Below are 22092 nucleotides of genomic sequence, written 5' to 3' on the forward strand. Positions count from 1 at the left end.
CTCCCCCTAGTGGTCACAGCGTGTATCTGTGTATAGTGCGTGTGTGTACTATTGTGTGTGTTAGTGTGTGTATTGTGTGTGTTGTGTGTGTCTAAAGTGTGTGTGTAGTACTGTGTGTGCGTGCAGTGTGTATCTGTGTGTTGAGCTGGCTGATGATGAGGTCGTCCTGGGTGTACACGCCCGTCCTCAGCAGGGAGTCTCTCTCCTCCACCAGCCGAGCCAGATGCTCCTCCCCCTTCTCGCTGGGGGCGGGGTCTGAAGACTCCTCCTGCTGCTTTAACCTAGACAGGAAATGATGTCATCGTTTATATCTTGGAAGACTCATCTCTCTCATCTATCCTTCTGTAACCCTAACCCTGACCTTAGACCCTGACCTTAGACCCTGACCGTAGACCCTAACCCTGACCTTAGACCCTGACCCTACAATGAGGCTACCTAACCCTTAGAGAGCCTACCTAACCCTAACCCCTAGAGAGCCTACCTAACCCTTAGAGAGCGTACCTAACCCTAACCCTTAGAGAGCCTACCTAACCCTAATCCTTAGAGAGCCTACCTAACCCTAACCCTTAGAGAGCCTACCTAAACCTAACCCTTAGAGAGCCTACCTAACCCTAACCCCTAGAGAGCGTACCTAACCCTAACCCCTAAAGAGCCTACCTAACCCTAACTCTTAGAGAGCCTACATAACCCTAACCCTTAGAGAACCTACCTAACCCCAGGAGAGCCTAGCTAACCCCTAGAGAGCCTACCTAACCCCTAGAGAGCCTACCTAACCCCTAGAGAGCCTACCTAACCCTAACCCCTAGAGAGCCTACCTAACCCCTAGAGAGCCTACCTAACCCTCACCTGGTCAGCTGGTGGCGGATGCTGTCCAGCTCCTGTCTCTCACTCAGCACCGCCTCCTTCTCCTCGGTTGCTAGGTAACGTAGCCTCATGGCCTCCAACTCCTCCTGCTGCCTCTTCAGACGATGGAGAGCATTCTCTTGCTCCCGCTACACAAACACACACACACACACACACACACACACACACACACCCTTAACTTAGAAAACCTTAAACGAGGACTTAAAGCAGTTTGAAATCGTTTGTGGGACAGGCAGGGGGTGTGTCTACAGGTAGGGGGTGTGTCTACAGGTAGGGGGTGTGTCTACAGGCAGGAGGTGTGTCTACAGGTAGGGGTCTGTTACAGATGGTAGCACTACAGAGTGTGCTTAGGGTTAGCTAGCCTGACTGAGGCTGTAGCCTGATGGAGGCTGCTAGCCTGATGGAGGCTGCTAGCCTGATTGAGGCTGTTAGGCTAGCCTAATGGAGGCTGTTAGGCTAGCCTGATGGAGGCTGCTAGCCTGATGGAGGCTGTTAGGCTAGCCTGATGGAGGCTGTTAGGCTAGCCTGATGCAAAGTGGGTGAGACGGAGTACTGGAGTGACACGGGGTAGAGGCCCAGCGGGGTACCGGGTTGAGATGGGGTAGGGGCCCAGCGGGGTACCGGGTTGAGATGGGGTAGGGGCCCAGCGGGGTACACTACCTGTTTGAAGCGGGCCAGCTCTTTCAGAGCGCGCCCCCACTGCTGCTTGTAGTGGAGTTTGGACTTGGTGGTCGACTCCAACTTCCTCTCCAGTTCCACCTTCAAAAGAAGCAGAACTCTGAGCACCGTGAGGTCACTGAGGAGGTCACTGAGGAGGCCGGGAGATCACTGAGGAGGCCGGGAGGTCACTGAAGAGGTCACTGAGGAGGCCGGGAGGTCACTGAGGAGGTCACTGAGGAGGTCACTGAGGAGGTCACTAAGGAGGCCGGGAGGTCACTGAAGAGGTCACTGAGGAGACCGGGAGGTCACTGAGGAGGTCACTGAGGAGGCTGGGAGGTCACTGAGGAGGTCACTAAGGAGGCCGGGAGGTCACTGAGGAGGTCACTGAGGAGGCCGGGAGGTCACTAAGGAGGCCGGGAGGTCACTGAGGAGGTCACTAAGGAGGCCGGGAGGTCACTGAGGAGGTCACTAAGGAGGCCGGGAGGTCACTGAGGAGGTCACTGAGGAGGCTGGGAGGTCACTGAGGAGGTCACTAAGGAGGCCGGGAGGTCACTGAGGAGGTCACTGAGGAGGTCATTCTTCTCTGAAGTAAAGAGATCAAGATGAGCATCAAGCTGAAACGCATCACCCAATAGCGTAGGGGGACCACCCTCCAGAACCATCTAGACCCTGGACATAATAGAGCCCACCCTCTAGAACCATCTAGACCCTGGACATAATAGAGCCCACCCTCTAGAACCATCTAGACCCTGGACATAATAGAGCCCACCCTCTAGAACCTTCTAGACACAGTGGATATAATGCTGATGAACAGACTGATGTGTAGTACTTGAGTAGTACAGGTGTAGGTAGTGAACCAGTGTTACACATGCAGTGTGATGTGCAGTACTTGAGTAGTACAGGTGAAGGTAGTGAACCAGTAGTACTCATGCAGTGTGATGTGCAGTACTTGAGTAGTACAGGTGAAGGTAGTGAACCAGTAGTACTCATGCAGTGATGATACCTTCTCCAGGGTCAGGAGGTTGACCTCCGACTGCAGGCGGGCCTCTGGTCTGCAGTGCTGCTGCTCCCTGAACACAGAGAACTCCTTCTGGAGGGCCTGGTACCGCAGTTCACCTTCCTCCACCTGCAGCACGCACACACGTTAACATACTAACTCACACTAATACACGTTTACACACACTCGTTAACACACACCAATACAGAACTCCTTCTGGAGGGCCTTGTGCCGCAGCTCCCCGTCCTCCAGCTGCAGCACACAGACGTTAACACGCACACACACACACATACTTTCTTCTCTACACACTGTCCTACCTGCTGCAGCAGTCGGTTCCTCACCCCGTCACTGTCCTACCTGCTGCAGCAGTCGGTTCCTCACCCCGTCACTGTCCTAACTGCTGCAGCAGTCGGTTCCTCACCCCGTCACTGTCCTACCTGCTGCAGCAGTCGGTTCCTCACCCTGTCACTGTCCTACCTGCTGCAGCAGTCGGTTCCTCACCCTGTCACTAGGGGTGCAACGGATCACAAAGCTCACGGTTCGGATCGGGTCACGGTTTTTGAGTCACGGGTCGGATCATCTTCGGATCAACAACAACAACAAAGATAACAAGACAAATCTGACTTTAAATAAAATCTTTTAACTGTGTAAAAACAAAATAAAGTGAAAAATTAGGTAATAATCCTGCTTCCTTTAAGCATGGTCAATATTTAAAAATGTGCAATCTGAGGCATTATTCCTTCTTCTTTTTAACATGGATAGGATAGTAAATAATCCCTAACCCTGGATTTAAAATTCAGGATGTCTGCATTGCCTGGGGAGAGTTTAGAGTGTACACTCTCCTAAGGCAAAGCAGACATCCTTATCTTCTATTTTTTAGTTTGGTAGCGAAATACAGTTTCTGTGGTGTTTTATTTGGCATTTTGTAAATCCATTGATTTCGGTTGGGAGACTCATTGCTCATTGCAAGGGAGGTTGGTTGTAGTCTTTTCGCTCGGTTCTAGCCCTACTGTCGATACGGCGAACCGAGCGAAAAGACTACAACCAAACCTAAACACGTCCGGTTCCGGTTTACGTTTCAATAGGATTTACGGAACGCCAAATAAAACACAACAGAAACTGTATTTCGCTACGATACTTGATGATATTGTTAATGCCGGAATTGTCCTCTAAACATGCGCTGATCACGTCAACGCACAACTTTTTTTTTTATCAGCCGATCCGCGGATCACTTGCGTCCCGAACCGTGAGGGTTGATCCGTACGGATCACGGGAAACCCGTGAACCGTTGCACCACTACCCGTCACTATCCTACCTGCTGCAGCAGTCGGTTCCTCACCCTGTCACTGTCCTACCTGCTGCAGCAGTCGGTTCCTCACCCCGTCACTGTCCTACCTGCTGCAGCAGTCGGTTCCTCACCCTGTCACCGTCCTACCTGCTGCAGCAGTCGGTTCCTCACCCTGTCCCTGTCCTACCTGCTGCAGCAGTCAATTCCTCACCCTGTCCTACCTGCTGCAGCAGTCGGTTCCTCACCCTGTCCCTGTCCTACCTGCTGCAGCAGTCGGTTCCTCACCCTGTCACTGTCCTACCTGCTGCAGCAGTCGGTTCCTCACCATGTCACCGTCCTACCTGCTGCAGCAGTCGGTTCCTCACCCTGTCCCCGTCCTACCTGCTGCAGCAGTCGGTTCCTCACCCTGTCCCCGTCCTACCTGCTGCAGCAGTCGGTTCCTCTCCGCCTCCAGCAGGCCCAGGCGGTGGCGCTCTGCCGCCCCCTGCTGGCCGTACTCCCTGGCCAGCTGCCCGCTCCTCTCCTGCAGCTCCCGCTGCCGAAGCTCGTAGTCCAGCCGGAGGTCCCGGCCGACCGCCTGGCTCTGAGGAGACAAGTTCATAATAACATGGGAATGAACAATGACGACCATGTGGAAACACCATAACAAGTGACTAAAAACAGTCCGTTAATAATACGGACAATATGGAAACACCAATAACAGGTTAATGATGACATGTTAATGAAAACAGTCAGTTAATAATACGGACCATATGGAAACACCAATAACAGGTTAATGATGACATGTTAATGAAAACAGTCTGTTAATAATACAGACCATATGGAAACACTAATAACATGTTAATGATGTCATGCAATGAAAACAGTCTGTTAATAATACATACCATATGGAAACACTAATAACAGGTTAATGATGACATGTTAATGAAAACAGTCTTAACAATAAGGACCATATGGAAACACCAATAACATGTTAATGATGTCATGTAATGAAAAAAGTCTGTTAATAATACAGACCATGTGGAAACACAAATAACATGTTAACGATGACAGTCCGTTAATAAGGACCATATTGAAACACTAATAACATGTTAATGATGACAGTCTGTTAATAAGGACCATATTGAATCACCAATAACATGTTAATGATGACAGTCTGTTAATAAGGACCATATTGAATCACCAATAACATGTTAATGATGACAGTCTGTTAATAATACAGATTAAGCACTGACATACAGCCAGCGTGTCTCAGTGCAGCGTCTGTTTGTTTTATCACCACCGGTGAAGCGACTTTGAGTCCTACTAAAGATAAATCCAATTTATTATTATTAATAGATCGTTAACAGTGAACAGTAGTGGTAGCGTACCTCTACTAGCGCTGGATAGTGAACAGTAGCGGTAGCGTACCTCTACTAGCGCTGGATAGTGAACAGTAGCGGTCGCGTACCTCTACTAGCGCTGGATAGTGAACAGTGAACAGTAGCGGTAGCGTACCTCTACTAGCGCTGGATAGTGAACAGTAGCGGTAGCGTACCTCTACTAGCGCTGGATAGTGAACAGTAGCGGTAGCGTACCTCTACTAGCGCTGGATAGTGAACAGTAGCGGTAGCGTACCTCTACTAGCGCTGGATAGTGAACAGTAGCGGTAGCGTACCTCTACTAGCGCTGGATAGTGAACAGTAGCGGTAGCGTACCTCTACTAGCGCTGGATAGTGAACAGTAGCGGTAGCGTACCTCTACTAGCACTGGATAGTGAACAGTAGCGGTAGCGTACCTCTACTAGCGCTGAACAGTGAACAGTAGCGGTAGCGTACCTCTACTAGCGCTGGATAGTGAACAGTAGCGGTAGCGTACCTCTACTAGCGCTGGATAGTGAACAGTAGCGGTAGCGTACCTCTACTAGCGCTGAACAGTGAACAGTAGCGGTAGCGTACCTCTACTAGCGCTGGATAGTGAACAGTAGCGGTAGCGTACCTCTACTAGCGCTGGATAGTGAACAGAGTAGCGGTAGCGTACCTCTACTAGCGCTGGATAGTGAACAGTAGCGGTAGCGTACCTCTACTAGCGCTGGATAGTGAACAGTGAACAGTAGCGGTAGCGTACCTCTACTAGCGCTGGATAGTGAACAGTAGCGGTAGCGTACCTCTACTAGCGCTGGATAGTGAACAATAGCGGTAGCGTACCTCTACTAGCGCTGGATAGTGAACAGTAGCGGTAGCGTACCTCTACTAGCGCCGGATAGTGAACAGTAGCGGTAGCGTACCTCTACTAGCGCTGGATAGTGAACAGTAGCGGTAGCGTACCTCTACTAGCGCTGGATAGTGAACAGTAGCGGTAGCGTACCTCTACTAGCGCTGGATAGTGAACAGTAGCGGTAGCGTACCTCTACTAGCGCTGGATAGTGAACAGTAGCGGTAGCGTACCTCTACTAGCGCTGGATAGTGAACAGTAGCGGTAGCGTACCTCTACTAGCGCTGGATAGTGAACAGTAGCGGTAGCGTACCTCTACTAGCGCTGGATAGTGAACAGTAGCGGTAGCGTACCTCTACTAGCGCTGGACAGTGAACAGTGAACAGTAGCGGTAGCGTACCTCTACTAGCGCGGATAGTGAACAGTAGCGGTAGCGTACCTCTACTAGCGCTGGATAGTGAACAGTAGCGGTAGCGTACCTCTACTAGCGCTGGATAGTGAACAGTAGCGGTAGCGTACCTCTACTAGCGCTGGACAGTGAACAGTGAACAGTAGCGGTAGCGTACCTCTACTAGCGCTGGATAGTGAACAGTAGCGGTAGCGTACCTCTACTAGCGCTGGATAGTGAACAGTAGCGGTAGCGTACCTCTACTAGCGCTGGATAGTGAACAGTAGCGGTAGCGTACCTCTACTAGCGCTGGATAGTGAACAGTAGCGGTAGCGTACCTCTACTAGCGCTGGATAGTGAACAGTGAACAGTAGCGGTAGCGTACCTCTACTAGCGCTGGATAGTGAACAGTAGCGGTAGCGTACCTCTGCTATCGCTGGATAGTGAACAGTAGCGGTAGCGTACCTCTACTAGCGCTGGATAGTGAACAGTAGCGGTAGCGTACCTCTACTAGCGCTGGATAGTGAACAGTAGCGGTAGCGTACCTCTACTATCGCTGGATAGTGAACAGTAGCGGTAGCGTACCTCTACTAGCGCTGGATAGTGAACAGTAGCGGTAGCGTACCTCTACTAGCGCTGGATAGTGAACAGTAGCGGTAGCGTACCTCTACTAGCGCTGGATAGTGAACAGTAGCGGTAGCGTACCTCTACTAGCGCTGGATAGTGAACAGTAGCGGTAGCGTACCTCTACTAGCGCTGGACAGTGAACAGTAGCGGTAGCGTACCTCTACTAGCGCTGGATAGTGAACAGTAGTGGTAGCGTACCTCTACTAGCGCTGGATAGTGAACAGTAGCGGTAGCGTACCTCTACTAGCGCTGGATAGTGAACAGTAGCGGTAGCGTACCTCTACTAGCGCTGGATAGTGAACAGTAGCGGTAGCGTACCTCTACTATCGCTGATAGTGAACAGTAGCGGTAGCGTACCTCTACTAGCGCTGGATAGTGAACAGTAGCGGTAGTGTACCTCTACTAGCGCTGGATAGTGAACAGTAGCGGTAGCGTACCTCTACTAGCGTTGGATAGTGAACAGTAGCGGTAGTGTACCTCTACTAGCGCTGGATAGTGAACAGTCGCGGTAGAGTACCTCTACTAGCGCTGGATAGTGAACAGTAGCGGTAGTGTACCTCTACTAGCGCTGGATAGTGAACAGTAGCGGTAGCGTACCTCTACTAGCGCTGGATAGTGAACAGTAGCGGTAGCGTACCTCCTTGTGAGCGTGCTCCAGCTGTTTCTCTCTGATCTCGAGGTCCTCTAGAGTCTTCTGCAGACGCTCCTCTAACTGGTTATACTCCACTTCCTAGTGATGGAGATACATAAGATATATATTACAAATACACCTGATACTGAACCCTGTAGGGTTAGGGAGTACACCTGATACTGAACCCTGTAGGGTTAGGGAGTACACCTGATACTGAACCCTGTAGGGTTAGGGAGTACACCTGATGCTGAACCCTGTAGGGTTAGGGAGTACACCTGATACTGAACCCTGTAGGGTTAGGGAGTACACCTGATACTGAACCCTGTAGGGTTAGGGAGTACACCTGATACTGAACCCTGTAGGGTTAGGGAGTATACCTGATACTGAACCCTGTAGGGTTAGGGAGTACACCTGATACTGAACCCTGTAGGGTTAGGGAGTACACCTGATACTGAACCCTGTAGGGTTAGGGAGTACACCTGATACTGAACCCTGTAGGGTTAGGGAGTACACCTGATACTGAACCCTGTAGGGTTAGGGAGTACACCTGATACTGAACCCTGTAGGGTTAGGGAGTACACCTGATACTGAACCCTGTAGGGTTAGGGAGTACACCTGATACTGAACCCTGTAGGGTTAGGGAGTACACCTGATACTGAACCCTGTAGGGTTAGGGAGTACACCTGATACTGAACCCTGTAGGGTTAGGGAGTACACCTGATACTGAACCCTGTAGGGTTAGGGAGTACACCTGATACTGAACCCTGTAGGGTTAGGGAGTACACGTGTGCGCGTGTGTGTACCTTCTTCTTGACCAGAGCTTCTCTCTCGCCGTCTCGTCTCCTCCACTCTTCAGCCAACACTTGCATGTGACTAGACTCCTTTCTCCTCAGCTAACACACACACACACACACACACACACACACACACACACACACACACACACACACACACACACACACACACACACACACACACACACACACACACACACACACACACACACACACACACACACACACACACACACACACATTTCACTTAATGTACCGACCTGGTTGTCAGTTGCACTAAATATTTATAAATTGCTGTATTACTTTTTTGATTGGTGATAGTAGTAGTAATAGTATAAGTATTGTTATGTTAGTAGTAGTATAATACCATTAGTAAAAGCAGTAGTAGTAATAGTGTAGTACCATTAGTAATAGTAGTAGTATAGTACTATTAATAATATAAGTCCTATTAGTTGTAGCAGTATAGTACGATTAGTAATAGTAGTATAGTACTATTAGTACTATTAGTACTTGTAGCAGTATAGTACTATTAGTAATAGTAGTAGTATAGTACTATCAGTACTATTAGTAATAGTATAGTACTATTAATCATAAAAGTTGTATTAGTACTAGTAGTAGTAGTAGTAGTACTTCTACTAGTGGTAGTACTAGTACTACTTCTACTAGTACTCGTAGTACTACTTCTACTAGTACTCGTACTACTTCTACTAGTAGTAGTAGTAGTAGTAGTAGTAGTAGTAGTAGTAGTAGTAGTAGTAGTAGTACTAGTAGAAGTAGTACTACTACTACTACTAGTAGAAGTAGTACTACCACTAGTAGAAGTAGTACTACTTCTACTAGTACTAGGAGTAGTACTACTACTAGTATACTACTACTACTACTAGTAGTAGTAGTAGTAGTAGTAGTAGTAGACTACTAGTAGTAGTAGTAGAAGTAGTACTACCACTAGTAGAAGTAGTACTACTTCTACTAGTACTAGTAGTAGTACTACTACTACTACTAGTACTAGTAGTAGTACTACATCAGGACCTGCTGGAGGAAGGCGTCCTCCTGCTCCTCCTTCCATAGCTCCAGCTCCACAGCGGTACGGTACTCCAGGGTGTCTCGGCTGGGGCCCGGCCCGGGGGCCCAGGCCTGGGCGGGGGTCCTGCTGGGGCCCGGCCCGGGGGCCCAGGCCTGGCCGGGGGTCCTGCTGGGGCCCGGCCCGGGCTGGGGGCCCCTGCTGGGGCCGCCGGGGGGTGCTCGTGTTGGGGTCCGGTTGAGATCCTGCTGCTCCAGTCTGCTCTGTTGTAGATGAACACGCCTGTTATACTGAGTGACCCCCGACCGGGTTAGCAGGTGTAGGTAGGGGCCCTCACCTGGGCAGAGGACAGGGAAGCGGTCTGGAGGGGCCCCTGGTCCTCCAGGGCGGCAGTGGTCTGGAGGGGCCCCTGGTCCTCCAGGGTGGCTGTGGTCTGGAGGGGCCCCTGGTCCTCCAGGGCGGCTATGGTCTGGAGGGGCCCCTGGTCCTCCAGGGTGGCTGTGGTCTGGAGGGGCCCCTGGTCCTCCAGGGTGGCTGTGGTCTGGAGGGGCCCCTGGTCCTCCAGGGTGGCTGTGGTCTGGAGGGGCCCCTGGTCCTCCAGGGTGGATGTGTAACACAGGTCAGCCACCTTCTCCCTGGGGACACAAACACCTCATTAACAACCCCCGACACACGTTCCACGGTGCCGCAGTGTGTTAGGGAGTGTTACGGCCACTGTTTGTGTGTGGCTGCCTTCTTGTTTCCCCTCTTTTATGTGCAGGTGCGAGACATTAAGAACTCATCATCAACCCGCCTCTACCAACCAGCTTCCACCAATCACCTCATCAGTTTCCAGCCAGGGGAGGCCTGCCACACACATAAAAGCCAGTTTAACTCGTCCCTTACTCTCTCCTTTTTGTCCCGTTCGTGGTTCGTGGACTGGTTTTGCTGTGGCATGGTTAGAGCATTTTAATTATATACATATCTAAGAGATATACATATATTAGTTTTCCTTTCGCCCCCTGCTTGCACCAATTGTGACCTACTTTGTTAGTTCCCCCATGTTTTTTTGTCTTTGTGGTTACCTTGCGGCCTTGGGACAGGTAAGACAGAGGCGTCTATACATTTACACGTAGTGCTCTTCTTTGTTAGTAACACTAGGCTAGGAGTGTTGCTACCCGCTGTACTTTTGGCTTAGTTTAGTTAGGTTAGCGGACGTGTGGTCCGCTGTATTAGCTGTTAGCTTAGCTTGTTTTGTTGGGTTCTTTTCTTTGGCAACACTCAAGTCCCAAGGCCCGCTGGTTTTGTCGTATGTTACTGTTGTGTTTTTGTAATCAGCCCCATTAAACCTTTGTTCAACCTTATCCGTTGCTGTTGGCATTCCTTTATTGTTTCACTCACTAATTGTTTCTTCATCTACACCCATAACCCGGTTAATGTTAACATCCGTTACCTCCCCCGCTTCCCCAGTGGGAGTTGTAACAGGGAGGTTAACTGGTTACCAGTACCGCAGTGTGTTAGGGAGGTTAACTGGTTACCAGTACCGCAGTGTGTTAGGGAGGTTAACTGGTTATCAGTACCAGAGTGTGTTAGGGAGGTTAACTGGTTACCAGTACCGCTGTGTGTTAGGGAGGTTAACTGGTTACCAGTACCGGAGTGTGTTAGGGAGGTTAACTGGTTACCAGTACCGCAGTGTGTTAGGGAGGTTAACTGGTTACCAGTACCTGTGGGGGGCCAGTACCAGAGTGTGTTGGGGAGGTTAACTGGTTACCAGTACCAGAGTGTGTTGGGGAGGTTAACTGGTTACCAGTACCTGTGGTTGGACAGTACCAGAGTGTGTTGGGGAGGTTAACTGGTTACCAGTACCTGTGGTTGGACAGTACCAGAGTGTGTTGGGGAGGTTAACTGGTTACCAGTACCTGTGGTTGGACAGTACCAGAGTGTGTTAGGGAGGTTAACTGGTTACCAGTACCTGTGGGGGGCCAGTACCAGAGTGTGTTGGGGAGGTTAACTGGTTACCAGTACCAGAGTGTGTTGGGGAGGTTAACTGGTTACCAGTACCTGTGGTTGGACAGTACCAGAGTGTGTTGGGGAGGTTAACTGGTTACCAGTACCGGAGTGTGTTAGGGGGGTTAACTGGTTACCAGTACCGGAGTGTGTTAGGGAGGTTAACTGGTTACCAGTACCAGAGTGTGTCAGGGAGGTTAACTGGTTACCAGTACCAGAGTGTGTCAGGGAGGTTAACTGGTTACCAGTACCGGAGTGTGTTAGGGAGGTTACCTGGTTACCAGTACCTGTGTGGACAGTACCAGAGTGTGTTAGGGAGGTTAACTGGTTACCAGTACCTGTGTGGACAGTACCAGAGTGTGTTAGGGAGGTTAACTGGTTACCAGTACCTGTGTGGACAGTACCAGAGTGTGTTAGTGAGGTTAACTGGTTACCAGTACCTGTGGTTGGACAGTACGGGTGCCGTGGTGGTGAGCGTCTGTCTGCAGGCCGGCTGACCCAGAGGACCACTGAAACTAGTCCGCTCTGCACAGAGCAGCGGCGCCAGGGGCACGGAGGCAGAGCCCACCAGCTGGTCTCTGGAGCCGGGGGCGCGACACCACACCTCCACCTGTAGGGGCACACTAGAGCCCAGCCCGGTTACCTCTGGAGCCCAGCCCGGTCAGGGTCAGGGTTAGGGTTAGCTAACCCTAACCCTGACCCTGACCATGTAGGGGCACACTAGAGCCCCGCAGGTTACCTCTGGAGCCCCGCAGGTTACCTCTGGAGCCCCGCAGGTTACCTCTGGAGCCCCGCAGGTTACCTCTGGAGCCCAGCAGGTTACCTCTGGAGCCCAGCAGGTTACACCCTGGGTCACGGATCACACCTGGGGACCGGTCACATCTGGAGACGGTGGGTCCCACCTGCTGTGCATGCGTGCGTTTATCCGTGAGTGTGTGTTTGTCCGTGAATGTGTCCGTGAGACTGTGTGTCCCTGGAGTGTTTCCTTGAGTGTGTGTGTCTGGGAGTGTGTGTGCGCGTGAGAGAGAGCGTGCGTGTGTGCGTGTGTGTGTGCGGCAGACCTGGTGAAGGTCTGCTGCATCTGCTGGGGCTGGGCAGCGAAGTGGAAGGAGCAGAAGGACTGAGGGAGGAACACCTCCTCCCCCCCCCGGAGCTCCACCGCCGGGCTGGTGCTGATGGGAGAAGCACCCCCCAGGAACCGGTACCAGTACCTGACACACACCATTATACAGGTGAGCAACAGCCTAACACAGGTGAGTAACACCCTAAAACAGGTGAGTAACAGCCTAACACAGGTGAGTAACACCCTAAAACAGGTGACTAACAGCCTAACACATGTGAGTAACAGCCTACCACAGGTGAGTATCAGCCTAACCCAGGTGAGTAACAGCCTAACCCAGGTGAGTAACACCCTAAAACAGGTGAGTAACAGCCTAACACAGGTGAGTAACAGCCTAACACAGGTGAGTAACAGCCTAACCCAGGTGAGTAACAGCCTAACACAGGTGAGTAACAGCCTAACCCAGGTGAGTAACCGCCTAACACAGGTGAGTAACAGCCTAACCCAGGTGATTAACAGCCTAACCCAGGTGAGTAACAGCCTAACCCAGGTGAGTAACACCCTAAAACAGGTGAGTAACAGCCTAACACAGGTGAGTAACAGCCTAACACAGGTGAGTAACAGCCTAACCCAGGTGAGTAACAGCCTAACCCAGGTGAGTAACACCCTAAAACAGGTGAGTAACAGCCTAACACAGGTGAGTAACAGCCTAACACAGGTGAGTAACAGCCAGACCTACCTGAGGACGACTGAGGGGGTGTGTGGGAGCAGCAGGTTGGTGAGACTGCGGAGGTCCAGAGAGAAGCAGAAGTGGTGCGATGAGGCTGGGATAGAGACCAGCTCCCCCCCCTGGTCCTGCTCCACCTCCCCCCCCTGGTCCTGCTCCACCTCCCCCCCCTGGCCCTGCTCCACCTCCCCCCCCTGGCCCTGCTCCACCTCCACCAGCCGGTTCAGCCCTGGAGCAGAGAGAGGAGTAGTGTCGTTTAGGATTCCTGTTTAGGGTAATAACAGTATTAAGGTAATTAGGGGTGTGACGATACACTCAGCTCACGAGACGAGACTCGATATTCGGTTCACGAGAACGAGACGAGACGAGATTTTAAGAATACTACAATGACAAAAAATATGACTGTTGTGGACCAACAGACTTTTATTTAACCGAGTTGCACAAGCATTTTGAAATGTTTTATGATAACTCTTTACATGCATGAAATTGAAACAAACTAAAATTTATAAAAGTTGGAGTAAAATACATTTGATTAAATAATTATCTTTTTTTCAAGTGCAAACAATATTATGTGCGAAACCAAAGCAAATTTCTACTCCATCAATACAGAGTGCAAATAGTGCAAACAGAGTCTGACCAAGTATGTCACTGACAACTTGGTATTGTCCGTGTCTTATCAGTCACTCTACTGCCATTCATCATTTCCGCCGGGTACCCAAAATGCTGCCAAACAAATGATTGAAAAGTGGCGGGGGCATCTTCGACGGTAATACGGGTATTTTCCGACGTCATTCTGGCTGCCTATGGCTGCTTCCCCTCCTTCTCCTCCTCTTCTTCTTTTCCTAATCCTTCGTTAGGTTCTGGCGGGCTAGACGTAGCAAAGGCGCATTACTGCCCCTACAGGCCACAAATAGAAGTTTGGATAGCTCACAAATCTCGCGAGACCGATTTTTAACGCGACGGGTAATATCGTTGAGTTTAATCTCGCGAGATCTCGTGGCACGAGATCTCGTCACACCCCTAAAGGTAATACTTGTTAGTATTGTCCTTAATTAATTCTTCATTTCGGTCCAATGCCATATGCAAGAGCAGAAGCCATGATGAGCCAGGTCCTCCATGGAGAGACCAGTGTACCTGTGTGAGCTGATGGACAGGGCGCCCCCTGCTGGTGTGTCTGGGGGGGCCTGGCGACGAGGGATGGGGCCGCTGGCTGGGCAGGCCCATCTCCTCCATCACTGTTGCCTGGCAACTGGAGCAATGTGAGGAAAGAGACTTTACTACGACTGCTATACAATTATTACTATATTACTGTATGTACTTCGATCGTACACGCAGTCGAGAGAGAAGCTAGAGGACCACCACCCAACCCATCATCCTATAGAACCACCACCCAACCCATCATCCTATAGAACCACCACCCAACCCATCATCCTAAAGAACCACCACCCAACCCATCATCCTATAAAACCACCACCCAACCCATCATCCTAAAGAACCACCACCCAACCCATCATCCTATAGAACCACCACCCAACCCATCATCCTATAAAACCACCACCCAACCCATCATCCTATAAAACCACCACCCAACCCATCATCCTAAAGAACCACCACCCAACCCATCATCCTATAGAACCACCACCCAACCCATCATCCTATAGAACCACCACCCAACCCATCATCCTATAGAACCACCACCCAACCCATCATCCTATAGAACCACCACCCAACCCATCATCCTATAGAACCACCGCCCAACCCATCATCCTATAGAACCACCGCCCAACCCATCATCCTATAGAACCACCGCCCAACCCATCATCCTATAAAACCACCGCCCAACCCATCATCCTATAGAACCACCGCCCAACCCATCATCCTATAGAACCACCACCCAACCCATCATCCTATAGAACCACCACCCAACCCATCATCCTATAGAACCACCACCCAACCCATCATCCTATAGAACCACCACCCAACCCATCATCCTATAGAACCACCACCCAACCTATCATCCTATAGAACCACCACCCAACCCATCATCCTATAGAACCACCACCCAACCCATCATCCTATAGATCCACCACCCAACCCATCATCCTAAAGAACCACCACCCAACCCATCATCCTATAGAACCACCACCCAACCCATCATCCTATAGAACCACCACCCAACCCATCATCCTACAGGTTCCCGATCGTATCGTCAGGAACCTGAGATTCACCCCACTGCTGAGTGAGTGACTGACTGACTGAGTTACTGACTGAGTGAGTGACTGCGTAACTGAGGGACTGAGTGAGTGACTGAGTGACTGAGGGACTGAGTGAGTGACTGAGTGAGTGAGGGACTGAGTGAGTGACTGAGTGACTGAGTGAGTGAGTGAGTGACTGAGTGAGTGAGTGAGTGAGTTCCCACCATCTCCCTCCGCAGGCTGAGGGCCAGGCCGACTGACGGCTGCAGGTCGGCGGGGGGGCCTCTTGGGGGCCCTCTGCCCCCCCCCCTGAGGACGAAAACCCCCTCCACCGTGGCCGTCTGTCTGTCCAGCGCCCCGCAGCAGTGAGACAGGTCCGACAGAGGTACCTCTGCACTCCCCAGAGACTGGCTTCCACAACACAGATGGACCTGACAGACAGACAGGTGGACAGACAGAAAGAGACAGACAGGCAGACAGGCGGACAGATAGGTGGACAGACAGACAGACAAAGAGACAGACAGGCAGACAGGCGGACAGACAGACAAAGAGACAGACAGGCAGACAGACAGGTGGACAGACAGGCAAGTTAGGTCGGTACGCAACCACTAAAGGCCGCTAGACAGACAAACAGAGAGACAGACAGGCAGACAGACAGGCAGACATGTCACCTTGAGGGCGGGCTGCTGGCCCAAGGTAGACAGACAGACAGGCAGACAGACGGGTTACCTGTAGAGCAGGCTGCTGGCCCAGGTAGGTGAGCAGGACCTGCTTTGTGCTGCGGATGCGTACGGAGGCGCGCTCCGGCTGGAAGGAGGGGCTGAGGAGGTTGAGGAACGGAGCGCTGGTGATGTCATTACCCAGCAGGCTGTAGTAGAAGAAGAAGTCCGCCCCCTCCGCCGCCAGCGGCACGGTGCTGGGAACCAGCTGCACATCACATGACATCACGTGACCATTAACAGACCGGTTATGGGCTGTTACTGGTCAACGCTGATGACCGTTTAACGAGGGCCCGTTAAGAGTAACGGAACACAATGCTAATTCTTATTTCAGGTAGATGGGCCCGTTCCAAATGTTCAGCTGTTACTGCTGAGGTCGGAGGTTAAAGGTCAACGTGTTGAGGGTGTTTGTTTACCTGCTCTAGGTCGGAGGTTAAAGGTCAACGTGTTGAGGGTGTTTGTTTACCTGCTCCAGGACGGAGGTAAAAGGTCAACGTGTTGAGGGTGTTTGTTTACCTGCTCTAGGTCAGAGGTTAAAGGTCAACGTGTTGAGGGTGTTTGTTTACCTGCTCTAGGTCAGAGGTTAAAGATCAACGTGTTGAGGGTGTTTGTTTACCTGCTCTAGGTCAGAGGTTAAAGGTCAACGTGTTGAGGGTGTTTGTTTACCTGCTCTAGGTCAGAGGTTAAAGATCAACGTGTTGAGGGTGTTTGTTTACCTGCTCTAGTTTGGAGGCGAAGGCGACGGTGACGGACAGGACGAACATGTCGGAGCAGAGTTCTGGGGGTCCCACCTGGTGGTAGCCTTGCTCCGGCACAAGAACCGCCTCCAGCCGCTCTGGGACCAGATCAGCCACGACGAGAGAACCTACCACACAGAACCAGAGCATATAGAACCTACTGTACACAGAACCAGAGCGTATAGAACCTACTGTACACAGAACCAGAGCGTATAGAACCTACTGTACACAGAACCAGAGCGTATAGAACCTACTGTACAAAGAACCAGAGTGTATAGAACCTACCACAGAGAACCAGAGCCTATAGAACCTACCACACAGAACCAGAGCCTATAGAATCTACCACAGAGAACCAGAGCGTATAGAACCTACTGCACACAGAACCAGAGCATATAGAACCTACTGTACACAGAACCAGAGCGTATAGAACCTACCACAGAGAACCAGAGCGAATAGAACCTACTGCACACAGAACTAGAGCATATAGAACCTACTGTACAAAGAACCAGAGTGTATAGAACCTACTGTACATAGAACCAGAGCATATAGAACCTACCACAGAGAACCAGAGCATATAGAACCTACTGTACAAAGAAACAGAGTGTATAGAACCTACCACAGAGAACCAAAGCATATAGAACCTACCACACAGAACCAGAGCCTATAGAACCTACCACAGAGAACCAGAGCATATAGAACCTACCACACAGAATCAGAGCATATAGAACCTCCACACAGAACCAGAGCATATAGAACCTACCACACAGAACCAGAGCATATCGAACCTGACACATAGAAATCTGTTTGAGAAGTTGATTGTGAGAAAGTGAAACCCCTTCTCACTGTCTCAGGCCCCGTCCACACGGACCCGAAACGGGCGAAAACGATCCGGTTTCGTTTTATGCGGTTCAGGAATATCTCCTCCTCCTCTCCTGTGGTATACATTCCAGGCCCATAAGGGGCGCTGCTTCTGCCACATAACTCCAGCAAAAAGAAGAAGAAGAAGAGGCGAGCATGCGCATAAAGCCTGCTCGATGTTTACAAACATACAGTCCGAGAAGAACAGGCCCCGTCCAGACGGGCGAAAACAATCTTTCCCCTTGTGAAAACGCATCGAGTTGTAGAAACGCTGTTGTCAATATTCAAGGCGCTGGTTCTCCACAGAAAAAAGTGGAGCGCATCAAGCCTGCGCGCATACAGCCTGCGCGCTGTATACAAACATTCAGTCACGCGGAGATTCAACCTTTTAAATTGAGCAGAAATACTTTTTAATGTACAGTCAGTAATTAAATTCATCAAGGGGCATTATTTAAAGCCACAAAAAAAATAGAAGATAAACCCAACTCTGACGTCCCCCAGCTGGTGGGGGGCTAATGACGTCATCGTTTAAGTTTTGGGCGTCCACACGAATCCTAACACGAAACCGCATAGGTCCGGATAGATTAGAAACCACCCTGGGACATGGTTTCAGAAATGTGCGGTTTCGGGCACCGGATCCGCCGGCTCCGTTCTGGAAGATTGGCCGAAACGCACAAGACTTACGCTGTTTCACCAAAAGATCGTCTCCGTGTGGACGGGGCCTCAGTAACCAGCTAATTGATTGGTGGAATTTTAGTTCCGCCGCAGTAGGTCATTCCGTTTAGCCTTGGCCAGCAAATGTCCCCTATGGTAGTGGTATGGCCCAACCGGCCTTGATGGTCCAATTTCCTTTCCTTATTTAGGGGAATCTCGTGTTGGCGTGAGTGACGGTAGGTGCTGTCTGGCTGTGAAGCCAGTACTAGTAACACTATGCTATGCTAGGCTATAGTCATGCTAAATTATGCTATGCTATTTTTTGGGATTTATTTTGGGACTGTTTTTGAAGGAAATAAAACTTCACTCTTTCTTCACACTTTTTGTCCCCACTCTCCAGTCCCCTGAGTCAGGATCCCACATACCTGGGGTGACCACGTCGGTCCCTCACAGTGCTATTAATACATTATCTGCAGGACTTTGTGGAGCATGGAGCTGAACAGGGCGGGGCCTTCTTGGCTCTGAACCTATCAGGAGAGGTACATGGAGCTGACCTGGTCTGGGCGGGGCCTTCTTGGCTCTGAACCTATCAGGAGAGGCGTGGGGGGTCTTGGTGTCGTTCTCCAGCAGAACGCTGAGCAGCAGGGCAGGCCGCCGCTGGGAGAACCGACTGCTGAGGAGAGGGTACCAGCGGGGCTCCTACACACACACACACACACACACACACACACACACACACACACACACACACACACACACACACACACACACACACACACACACACACACACACACACACACACACACACACACACACACACAGTAGAGGGTGTAGATGTGGTGCCAGTAGAGGGTGTAGATGTGGTGCCAGTAGAGGGTGTCGATGTGGTGCCAGTAGAGGGTGTAGATGTGGTGCCAGTAGAGGGTGTAGATGTGGAGGTGGTGCACCTGTCTGATCTCCTGGACGGAGCGCAGCTCCAGAACCACGTAGCCCAGTGCATCTCCCCCCGACTCTCCCCCCGTCCCGCTGCCCACCGCAAACACCGTCAGCTTGATGGGGGTCCTCTGGAGCCTGGAGGAGCATTACACCGTCACCTCCACCCCTCAGTGTGTGCCGCCTCCTCCCCCCCCCCGGGCCCCTGGTCCGGGTCCTGTGTGGGTCTAGCCCCCTAGTCCTGACCTGTGTGGGTCTAGCCCCTGGTCCTGGTCCTGTGTGGGTCTAGCCCCTGGTCCTGGTCCAGTGTGGGTCTAGCCCCCTAGTCCTGGTCCTGTGTGGGTCTAGCCCCTGGTCCTGACCTGTGTGGGTCTAACCCCCTGGTCCTGTGTGGGTCTAGCCCCTGGTCCTGTGTGGGTCTAGCCCCTGGTCCTGACCTTTGTGGGTCTAACCCCTGGTCCTGGTCCTGTGTGGGTCTAGCCCCCTGGTCCTGTGTGGGTCTAACCCCCTGGTCCTGTGTGGGTCTAACCCCCTGGTCCTGTGTGGGTCTAACCCCCTGGTCCTGGTCCTGCGTGGGTCTAGCCCCTAGTCCTGGTCCTGTGTGGGTCTAGCCCCTAGTCCTAGTCCTGGTCCTGTGTGGGTCTAGCCCTGGTCCTGTGTGGGTCTAGCCCCCTAGTCCTGGTCCTGCGTGGGTCTAGCCCCTAGTCCTGGTCCTGTGTGGGTCTAGCCCCTAGTCCTAGTCCTGGTCCTGTGTGGGTCTAGGGTTAGGGTCTAGCCCCTGGTCCTTGTCCTGTGTGGGTCTAGGGTTAGGGTCTAGCCCCTGGTCCTTGTCCTGTGTGGGTCTAGCCCCCTGGTCCTGTGTGGGTCTAGCCCCCTGGTCCTGTGTGGGTCTAACCCCCTAGTCCTGGTCCTGTGTGGGTCTAACCCCCTGGTCCTGTGTGGGTCTAGCCCCCTAGTCCTGGTCCTGTGTGGGTCTAACCCCCTGGTCCTGGTCCTGTGTGGGTCTAGCCCCCTAGTCCTGGTCCTGTGTGGGTCTAACCCCCTGGTCCTGGTCCTGTGTGGGTCTAGCCCCTGGTCCTGACCTGTGTTGGTGCAGGGTGCGGCGGTCCAGTTCCCAGGCCAGCTCCGTGCTGAACTGGGGCTGCTCTCGGCTCTCCACGGGGTCAGTGGAGAGCCTCTCTCCATCGAACCGAGCCGTCACCACCACACACGCCCGCTGGCTCTTCGGGAAGTCACGACCTAACACAAGGTTACACAATTACACAATGTGACACAGTGGTACCAGCGTAACACAATGTGACACAGTGGTACCAGCGTAACACAATGTGACACAGTGGTACCAGCGTAACACAATGTGACACAGTGGTACCAGCGTAACACAATGTGACACAGTGGTACCAGCGTAACACAATGTGACACAGTGGTACCAGCGTAACACAATGTGACACAGTGGTACCAGTAGCATACCTTCCAATATACCTACTGTATATACTCTATATAACACCTGATGGTGATACATTACAAACAAGGCTATTTAAACTACATGCAAAGCACTACTCACAGGCTTCATTAATATATTTCCACTTAGACTAACATCTCCTACTGACATCTCCTACTGACTTTATAACTTAAACATCTCCTACTGACTTTATAACTTAAACATCTTCTACTGACTTTATAACTTTAACCTCTTCTACTGACTTTATAACTTTAACATCTTCTACTGACTTTATAACTTTAACATCTCCTACTGACTTTATAACTTTAACATCTCCTACTGACTTTATAACTTTAACATCTCCTACTGACTTTATAACTTTAACCTCTCCTACTGACTTTATAACTTTAACCTCTCCTACTGACTTTATCACCAGTAGGTTTCAAGGTAACTTCTTTATTATTGTCATCATTGTGAATGTCGGTTTAGGGTTAGGTACAATGTTCTAATGTTTAAGGTATAATGTTCTACCGCTTCAGTAATAAAGTTATAATGTTTAAGGTATAATGTTTAAGGTATAAAGTTCTAATGTTGAAGGTATAATGTTATCATGTTTAATGTTTCTTACCCTCCAGGACGGACACGACGACGAGCAGCGGCTCAGTCTTCATGATCAGGATCTAACATCAACCCTAACCCTCTCTAACCCTAACCCTACCTGTGGCTCCTTATCGTTCACTAGACGAACGTTAAATTAATGCACGTTATCGTTGTGGTTGGCAGCAATGAACGATATTGTTCTGGTAATCTATCATCTATAATCTAATTAATAAATTAATCCGTTGTCGACCCGCTCTGTTGACGTTCTTTGGCGCCACCTCCTTTGATTCAGAACCGGAAGTCTACTTCTTCTTCTTCTTCCTCCACTTCTTCTTCTACTTCTTCTTCTACTGTTTTATGGCGGATCATAGCTTTTCACTATATACCGCCACCTACTGGACTACTACACAGGAGTGTGTAACAAGGAGGTTGGCAAATGATACTTTATATCATAAAAATACATTCAGAGAAAAAACATGCAAACAAAACAAAACAAAATAAATAAATGAATAATAATAATAATAATAATAATAATAATAATAATAATAATAATAATAATAATAATAATAAAAAAAATATATACACATACATTTAGCACAAAAAGTAAGGAAATTTGTGTTTGGTTGATTATTTCTCTGTGGTAACAATTCTTTTTGGCAATAAATCTTATATCGTTGGAAAGCCTGTATAGATCCCTTTCTAATGGTGCCCCATTTGTAAG

At 50.5% G+C, this 22092-nt stretch overlaps 1 protein-coding gene across 1 annotated transcript; it reads right to left on the reverse strand.

Annotated features, from left to right (window-relative positions):
- Positions 1–6: 6 nt before the first annotated feature.
- cep120 (centrosomal protein 120) lies at positions 7–21678 on the reverse strand. The gene is made up of 21 exons (XM_056602882.1): positions 21400–21678; positions 20416–20572; positions 19348–19471; positions 18954–19098; positions 16867–17015; positions 16161–16358; positions 15656–15862; positions 14371–14485; positions 13419–13465; positions 13249–13364; positions 12511–12660; positions 11890–12072; positions 9801–10098; positions 9472–9726; positions 8452–8541; positions 7655–7747; positions 4231–4392; positions 2528–2650; positions 1525–1623; positions 847–992; positions 7–281 (listed from the first exon to the last, which is right to left on the reverse strand). Exons 1-21 carry the CDS (start codon positions 21440–21442, stop codon positions 92–94), a joined length of 3090 nt encoding a protein of 1029 aa, XP_056458857.1. The 5' UTR covers positions 21443–21678; the 3' UTR covers positions 7–91.
- Positions 21679–22092: the final 414 nt, after the last annotated feature.

Source organism: Gadus chalcogrammus, chromosome 11 (genome assembly GCF_026213295.1).
Source record: "Gadus chalcogrammus isolate NIFS_2021 chromosome 11, NIFS_Gcha_1.0, whole genome shotgun sequence".
In the NCBI taxonomy this organism is placed as follows: domain Eukaryota; kingdom Metazoa; phylum Chordata; class Actinopteri; order Gadiformes; family Gadidae; genus Gadus; species Gadus chalcogrammus.

Bases quoted from the DNA above. Each gene is read 5' to 3' on its own strand.
- cep120 (XM_056602882.1), bottom strand. From the start codon at position 21,442: ATGAAGACTGAGCCGCTGCTCGTCGTCGTGTCCGTCCTGGAGG. The intron at 8,542-9,471 runs GTCCTGATGTAG...TGTGTGTGTTAG, and splicing joins AGGACGCCTTCCTCCAGCAG to CTGAGGAGAAAGGAGTCTAG. The intron at 282-846 runs GTGAGGGTTAGG...TTTCCTGTCTAG, and splicing joins ATCCGCCACCAGCTGACCAG to GTTAAAGCAGCAGGAGGAGT.